This window comes from Dendroctonus ponderosae, unplaced genomic scaffold (assembly GCF_020466585.1).
Source record: "Dendroctonus ponderosae isolate FM_Combo_2020 unplaced genomic scaffold, Dpon_F_20191213v2 Dpon_F_20191213_660, whole genome shotgun sequence".
Taxonomy (NCBI): domain Eukaryota; kingdom Metazoa; phylum Arthropoda; class Insecta; order Coleoptera; family Curculionidae; genus Dendroctonus; species Dendroctonus ponderosae.
The window spans coordinates 637-8,909 of record NW_026018878.1 but is presented as its reverse complement, the minus strand read 5'-3'; the positions used below and the strand labels follow the sequence as shown (position 1 = coordinate 8,909).

General features: G+C 38.6%; 2 protein-coding genes across 2 annotated transcripts; one reads left to right on the top strand and one right to left on the bottom strand.

The window, feature by feature from the left end:
• Positions 1-1,240: 1,240 nt before the first annotated feature.
• Positions 1,241-4,041, bottom strand: LOC125505050 (sorting nexin-13-like). The gene is made up of 9 exons (XM_048667987.1): positions 3,756-4,041; positions 3,381-3,704; positions 3,091-3,329; positions 2,899-3,036; positions 2,669-2,841; positions 2,502-2,618; positions 2,185-2,449; positions 1,491-2,132; positions 1,241-1,434 (listed from the first exon to the last, which is right to left on the bottom strand). The coding sequence occupies exons 1-9, from the start codon at positions 3,866-3,868 to the stop codon at positions 1,256-1,258; spliced, it is 2,190 nt and encodes a 729-aa protein (XP_048523944.1). The 5' UTR covers positions 3,869-4,041; the 3' UTR covers positions 1,241-1,255.
• Positions 4,042-4,815: 774 nt separating this feature from the next.
• LOC125505049 (transmembrane protein 26-like) lies at positions 4,816-5,892 on the top strand (the record flags this gene model as incomplete). The annotated part of the gene is given in 2 exon segments (XM_048667986.1): positions 4,816-5,353; positions 5,733-5,892. Coding segments are annotated over 2 exon segments (354 nt in total), but the record flags the coding sequence as incomplete, so codon positions are not given.
• Positions 5,893-8,273: the final 2,381 nt, after the last annotated feature.

The window sequence follows — 8,273 nt, the reverse complement described above, 5'->3', positions numbered from 1 at the left end:
CGTTTGTCCTTAAAAATTCACAAGGCGTGAAGAACGGCAGTAAAGGGCCAAAATTTGCAACTTTCAGGAATGATGATTTACTCTTAATGTGGACAGGATTGCATTGAAGTTGAACTTTCCATTGATTTATCGGAAATTTCCAAACATCCATGTAGAAATGTCTATACCAATTGTGCACGTTTCTGTTTAAAAATGCATAAGTAATAAACTACAGCAGATAAACGGCGGAAATTTCCAATTTGTATAAAAAAGTAACCATTTGTAATGTAGAAGAAACAGCAAAAAAGTCAGAATTTTAATTGATTTTTTTAATCCGCAAACTCCTGCATAAAATACGCAGGTTGAGTTGTGCACGGTTACCTTTAAAATTACATAAGTTGAAATCTACCTCAAATAAAGAACTTAAATTTGGAATTCGGATAAAAAGGGTTCAATTGAAAAGTTTACGGAACAGCACTAAATTCAGAATTTTCCTTGTTTTCTTCTAAATCCAGAAACTTCTCTCTAATAGTTATTTTTTTTTCAATTGTACGCGTTTGCTTTTAAAAATTCATAAGATGCAAAAATCGGTAGATAAAGAGCTGAAATTGGCAAATGAAAAAGGGCATCTACTTGTAATGGGGACAAAATAGCAATGAAGTGGAACTTTCCATTGTTTTATCGGAAATTTCCAAACATCCATGTAGAAATGTCTATACCAATTGTGCACGTTTCTGTTTAAAAATTCATAAGTAATAAACTACAGCAGATAAACGGCGGAAATTTCCAATTTGCATAAAAAAGTAACCATTTGTAACGTAGAAGAAACAGCAAAAAAGTCAAAATTTTAATTGATTTTTTTAATCCGCAAACTCCTGCATAAAATACTTAGTTTTAGTTGTGCACGGTTGTCTTTAAAATTACATAAGTTGCAATCTACCTGAAACAAAGAACTTAAATTTGGAATTCGGATAAAAACGGGTTCAGTTGAAAAGTTTGCGGAACAGCACTAAACTCAGAATGTTCCTTGTTTTTTTCTAAATCCAGAAACTTCTCTCTAATAATCATTTTTTTTTTTTCAATTAAACGCGTTTGCTTTTAAAAATTTATGTTACAAAAATCGGCAGATAAAGAGCTGAAATTGGCAAATAAAAAAAGGCATTTACTTGTAACGGGGACAAAATAACAATGAAGTGGAACTTTCCATTGATTTATCGGAAATTTCCAAACATCCATCTAAAAATTTCTATACCAATTGTGAAAAAAATATTCAAAGCTACCAACCAAAACTCTCAATGCTCAATCTGCATACCTTTTCCTTAACTTTCATGTGCAAGTCATAGAAGTCGCTGTATCTCCTATAAATGTGCCACTCTTCCAAATACCCTGACGAATACTGCCTGCTCACCCTAATGGCGTAGATTCCAAAAGTTTTACCCTTTTCGCAAACGATACCTAAAACCGGCCCCGTTTTGATCATTTGTAGCTCCTAAAATCTCAATCCTTCTTACCAGTTTCTATGATATTCACAGCTAATCCGTATTCTCCGGTTTTCAGACTCTCTGCCTCAGTTTTCGAGCTGAAGCTGGCCGCATCACCGTCCACAGGCGCTGCAAGATGCGGGTTAAACAACGACTGTCCATTTTCCGCCCCCTTAAACATAGTGACATCGCTAAATGACCGAGCATGTTTCACCAGTTTGGGTGATTGTTCCACCGCTAGCAGATTAGCGGTGGATTTATTCGGTTTTAGGGTTTCGCCCATACTGTTGTCCTTTTCCAGGCTTTCAATGCTGTTCAAGCTGACGCTGTCCTCCTCAGCTATGCTTTGCGGCACCAAATCCAGCTCATGCAGCATCTTGATGTAGGTTTTGCTTCTCTTAAACGCCGCTAAGCATTCGCTCTCCATTTTCTCAAACATAACTTTCTTCACTTTATCGAACCAGAACTCGTGGGGTTTTTCGTTCAGGTTCCTGATTTTAAAGTGCAAACTTTGCGCAATGTCTTCGCTGATGTTCACTCGCTCCTCTTTGCCGCCTAAGTACTGCTCATAGATTCCTAGGGCTGAGCATCGTGCCTTTTCGCATACCAACAAAGCGGTTTCTGACGGCTGTTGAACCTCGAGTAGCTCCTTTTTTAGGGAATCTTTCCATCCTGGAACGGTTGGGGTTTGAAGCGCAGCATAGTCAAAAAAGGACGGGTTTACCTTCGATGTTCAGGTAGAAGAATAAATCCAGTTGCCTGCCCTGACTGGACACGAAGTCCATGAAATAGGACAGCCCCAGGCTGTCCTGCAGAATTTGCTCAAGGCTTAGGTCGATTTTCGGGATCTTGTCCATAGGAAGGGCCTCGTCCATGCAGCCGGACGTCTCCATCTTCACTAACCTGGAGTCGATGAGTTTCACCACATAAGCCAGACTGCTCAGCTGCTGCTTCACTGCCAGGTCTTCTCCACCTGCATCCCTGGATCTCTACAATTATTTCCTTCAGTCAAGTCCTTTCGAAGCCGTGCAGGCCACTTACTAAGTTGTGTATTTCGCTCTCGACTAACTCTTTGGTACTTTTCAGTTCCTCCGGGCTTTCAGTCAGCCGCAAAGTTGTCAGGAACATTTCGCTGGATATGGGCATGTTTCGCAGACACTGAAACCTTAAGGATAATGGACAAGGTAAAGGATAGAGGACAAACATACGATCCAAAGCATTGCCTGGTTGATATAGTCAGGATCAGCCACCAGGTTAAAGAGTGGCAAAATGACGCCATTTGAGAAAATATCGCGCAGCAAATACCGCAAGGGCTTGCACTGAAAGTCTTCGTCTGGTAGCAGGATGTAAAGCAACACTTCCATAATTTCGCACAGGAATTCTACAATACGTAAACAGTAAGAATGATTATAAGACGCACTCTAGTTAGAAGTGGAACCTTTTTCTTTTGCCACATCAGTGCAGACTACCAGTCTGGAAATTAGATTTTTCTCCATTTGCAGCTCCAAATTGAAGAAATGCTCCTCTAGCGTGCATTCTTTGGCCTCCGGTGAAAAGAACTTTGAATTTCCCACATCTGAAAGCCACTTGCTTGTAAAAGGCTTCTGGATGGCGGTGCTTAACTGATTACCTCGTCCGAAGTCGGAGCTTTTTCCATTATACCAGCTTACGTCGGTTTCGCTTTTGTGTCGCTTGTGGATGGTTTTTTTGGGCGAAGCCCTTGCGTCCTTTGCAGGCGAGTTTCGAGCCTCGCGCTGCTTTTCCTGGATTTTCATCTTGGCCCTTGCTTGCTTGTACAGGCGCAAATGAGTGGCAGCATCGTCCACCAGTCTTTGAGTTAGGTATGGGATCCAATCAACCTCCTTTACTCTAAGTGGAGGAAGTGTTAGCCCGAGTAAAAGGGCCAAAAGAAAGTTTTACCTGTTGGAAATATTGATGGCAAACGTTTGAGCGGTCTGCCTGACGGCCAGCTGAGGAAACTCCGAGTCCATAGAGATTAGGCGATACCAGGGTTCAATGTAGTCCCTGATTATGTAGCCGAGAATCTCTTGTAACGAGCTGTCGATCAGCTCACTGCCTGTTACTCGATTATCGGACTTTGGCACTTTCTTTGGGCTCGACAGGGCTGCTTTGATGGCTTTCAGGCCTCCATCGCTCTGCTGATTAGTCGTGAGCGGATTGCCAGCGCATTTGGCATAGAACGACTCGATATCTCCCAGCTTTAAGTAGAGGAGCGAAAACGCCCTGAAATTTGAAATTGCCGCAGTGCCAGGGCGCGTCCAGCTCAGCACTTACCCAACGAAAAACACTGATATGCCAGCAAGAACTGTTAGTAATCCAAAAACACCGAAACTACTTAGGAGAAGTATCACAATTAGGCTGGCCCAGGCGGTGGTTTGGGGCTCCATTTTCACCAGTTAATAGGGGACATGTTACCAACTGTAACGCGTTAGTGGGAAGGTATTAGATCCTTTTTTGTCAGCCAGGAGATGGAAAATTACTGTGGAAAGATTACTAGTTGGTTGTTGTTATTTATGTTAGAAACGTCAGGTGATTGCTGCCAAAAATGCGAGGTTATGTTACGGAAGTTACGGTTGAGAGCAGCATTTGGCAACGGCGCAAAAGGACTTGGGCGGAAATTTTTTTTGCGCAATTTTTTTACTTAAATATTATTGACTGCATTTAGGTAAAAAAATTTGCGAATTTTCATCAGCTTCATCTAAAAATTGCATTTTTGATTGTACGCGTTTTTTTTTAATTGCCGTAGTTGTAAAGTATGCCAGATTCAGCTAAAAATGGAAATTTTTCCTAAAAATGCTTCAAGTGTTCCTTGTGTGTACTTGCAGTGCATTTGGAGTATCGATTGAGTTTTGAGAATTTTACAAACTTCTATCTAAAAACATTTTTTTTTTAATTATCGCGCGTTTATTTGAAAAAATTCGTAAGTTGCGAGCTACGGAAAATAAAGTGCTGAAATTCGCAATTTTTTCAAGCGAGGCTCCAATCAAAATAGCATGAATTTGAAGCATCCATTGATCTTCGTGAATTCGACAAGCTTTCGTTTAAAAATTGCACTTTCAATTGAGCGAAAGAGTCTTTAAAAATTAAGAAGTTGCAACAACTGCGGTATAAAGGGCTGAAATTGGGAATTTGGGTAAAAGAACATGTTGTTGTTTATGTAGAATAAACAGTAGTGAGTTAGGAATTTCCGTCGATTTTGGAAAATTTCATGTGTAAACTGCATTTTTAAATGTGCGCGTTTGTCTTGAAAAAGTTATAAATAACAAACTACCGTAGTTAAAAGGCTGAAACTTAAAGTTGTTGGAGTAGAAAAGTCTTCATTTATAATGCGTACAAAGTAGCAATGAATTAGTATTTTTCAATAATTTTTTCAAAATTCCCCAAACTTCTAAAAATCTCAATTTTAATAGTGTGCGTGCTTCTTTTTTAATCCCCAATTCCCTCCGATTTGACCGGATTTCTAATTTCTCCACTAAAAGGCGAATCTAAACTGGGTTAAAATACAATATTTTTCCGGATGAACCCATAGATGTCCCTTGAATGGCGAATATCATATCGGCAATGGAGAGCGCGCGAATAATTCAAAAAAAAAAACCTTCCACTTTCCATTGAGTTTCCCTGATCGGTTGCGCACCACCGATGGAATGAAACTCTTCGGCTGTTGGAATTCGAGCTGCCATGGCGCGTTTTGTGGCCACAATTAAGGCGATATTTACGCGAGTTGTTTTTGCGGCCCACGGCTTTTTGGGTATCTGGCAAGTGACGATTTTCAAGAAAAACTCCTTTTACTGGTACCTGAGCTCGCCAATTTTGCTGCTTTTCTTCGAGGGCATTTTCACGTTGACCATCAAGAAGAACCAGGAGTGGAAATGGTGAGTGTGTGAGTGCAGTGCGGAAAATGCGCTCTTTTGTTGTGAGATGCGCTTTTGGGGGTAAAACGATAAAAGTAGGTGTTAGGGAAGTTTCAGGGATTTCTTCGGGTTGAAACAAGCATATTTTTTCTTATTGCTCAATATTGCTGAATAATATGCCGGTTGTAAAGCGACAGCAGCGATATTGATGATCCACTGACGCGATTCGCCTAAGCGATGGTTTGCCTAGCAGTGGATTTCCGGCCCATTTGCGAATGTATTGTGATTGTTTCCGGGCTTTTAGCCCACTGACTTTGAACAGAAAAGTTCAATAGAAGTTTCTCCATTTATAAACCACCAAGAAGGTTTTTCGTTCCGATAATTATGTTGAGTTTTCCAGGTTTTGTCCTTCAGTGTTTCTTTATTTGGCCAGCATTGTTCCGGCAATTTGGCTCTTGGAATTGGATAAAGTGGATAAACGGATGAGAGCTAAAGGGCTGGAATTGCCGATGAACTTTACTGCGGATGGACAACTTAAGGATTTGCACAATTTAATTGGGGTAGGAATTCTGTTGTATATGAATCAACCCTACTAGCTTTTAGTAGCTACCGATTAGTTTCTGACATGCTGGATATTTTATGAAAAATTGCCTTTTTAAATTGGAAACTCGAGTTTGATGCAAAAATTATGGAGTGAAAATTGGTCAGAATCTCAAAGGTTCCTCATGATGAATTTATGTACCAGACATTTTTTTAAAGGGAGGCTTAAACGGGCTGTTTTTCAGATGCTAGAAAAAATGGAAATGTGAAAGTAGGTCGAAATCTAAAAAATTCTACTCCATGAAATTATGAAACTAGCATTTTTTTCAATCAAAGAATCTTGTATTGAATTTTGTAATTTTTGGCCTTTTTCTAGCCTTCAAAGGTACATTTGGACTAGCGCTTTCGACTATTAAGTCATCGTCTTGATTTATTTTGTTCTGAAATTGTTCGGGTTTTTAGAGTCACACCTCGTCTATAAGGTGTACCAAATTCCAGTTGCTACCGGCTCTGGATAAAAAGTTACGAATTTTTATCTCATATTTAATCCGAGACTTATAAAGTTGGCAAAAATCAGCAATTTTCGGAATTTTACTGCAATTATTGGAATTATTAAACTAAAGTATCTTCCATAAAGTGTGCAAGTTGCTACCTGGTCCAGATTTTTTTTAAATATTAATAAATAAGTTTACGTTCAGTGAAAACTTACAGTTTTCGACCAGCATTACTTTGTCAAGTGAGCAAAAATCAGATTGAAGAGCGATTTCAAAAAAAACTTTTATAACTTATGGAGCCAAGTGTCTTCTATAGGGTGCACAACTTTCAACTTGTGCTCTGTCATGGACTAAACGAGACGATTTTTTGAAGAAAGATGTGCAATTTAGTAGAAACCTCCATTTCTAAACTCGCATTAAAACAGTACAAAAATCAACTTTTCCCCGGAATTTTAATTAAATTGTTCGAATGTTTAGAGCCACACCTCTTCTATAGGGTGTGCCAAATTACAGTTCCCACCAGCTCTAGATAAAATGTTACGAGTTTTTCAAAGACGTTTATTTATTAGGGAAACACTTTCATTTTTATACCGGAACTTACAAAGTTAGCAAACCTCAGCGTTTCACGGGATTTCACTGCAATTATGAGGATGTTTAGACCAAGGTATTTTCTGTAAAGTGTGCAAGTTGCTACCTGCTAAAGATTCAAAGAAAATATAAAAAAATAGGTTTAACTTCAGTGAAAACTTACAGTTTTCGAGCATTATTTAGTCAAGTGGTAAAAATTCAGATTGAAGAGCGATTTCAAAAAAAACTTCCATGACTTATAGAGCCAAGTGTCTTCTATAGGGTGCCCAAGTTTCAACATGCTCTCTGTCATGAACTAAACGAGATGATTTTTTGAAGAAAGATGTGCACTTTAGTACGGCCTCCATTTATAAACTCGCATTTAAACAACGCAAAAAAAATAAACTTTTTTCAGACATTTTAATTAAATTGTTCGAGTTTTTAGAGTCAAACCTCGTCTATGGGGTGTGCCAAATTCTATTTGCTACCGGCTTTGGATAAAAGGTTTCGAATTTTTCAAAGGCTTATTATTAGGGAAATACTTTCATTTTTAAACCAGAACTTACAAAACAAAGTTGGCAAAAATCAGCCTTTGATGCAATTTTACGAAAATTATGTGGATTTTTAGACTGGAGTATCGTCTATAGTGTGGCTAAAAATAACAGTTTCTATTATTAAAAACGACATTTGTCTTAAAAAAGGCAAAAAAAATGTTTAGACCAGCAATTACAGAAGCTTCAGGAAATTTTCCGCAAAAATTCGAATGCACTGCGATTCGAACAAAAATTTCAGCATTTGTAAACGTAACTATTTTCTATAGGGTGTGCCAGTTTAAGAATTATCCCTGCTCTGAATTAAAAGTTACGAATTTTTAGAAACAGCGCAATGTTGAGTGCAAGCTTCCATGTTTAGACCAGCTTTTACAGACTTGGCAACATTCAGCTTAACCAGAAAATTGAAAGAGACTTTAACGATTTATAGAGTCACATTTCTGCTATAGGGTGCGCTAGTTGAAACTTGGTAGCTGCTAGTGATTGAACGAGACAATATTTTTCAAAAAGGGGTGCAGTGAAGTGAAGTTGTCCATTTTTAACCCTATTTTTATAAGGGCAGGAAAAAGTCAGGTTTCACGCTATATAAACTAAGTTAATAGAGCTTTCAGAGCTGAGCCTCTTCTATACGGTGTGCAAAATTACAGAAGCTACCGGTTTTCGATGAGGAGTTACGATTTTTTAAAGAAATTGTGTTGTTTTGGCACTATTTCAATTATAAGCCAGGATTTACAAATTAGGCCCAATTTGACTGAAACTTCTGATATTTTTGGAGTAAAGCATCCTCTA

Coding starts and splice junctions, on each gene's coding strand:
- LOC125505050 (XM_048667987.1), bottom strand. CDS start 3,868: ATGGAGCCCCAAACCACCGCCTGGGCCAGCCTAATTGTGATACTTCTC. Junction 3,330..3,380: donor GCCATCAATATTTCCAACAG/GTAAAACTTTCT, acceptor TCCTCCACTTAG/AGTAAAGGAGGTTGATTGGA. Junction 3,037..3,090: donor AAGCTCCGACTTCGGACGAG/GTAATCAGTTAA, acceptor AGTGGCTTTCAG/ATGTGGGAAATTCAAAGTTC.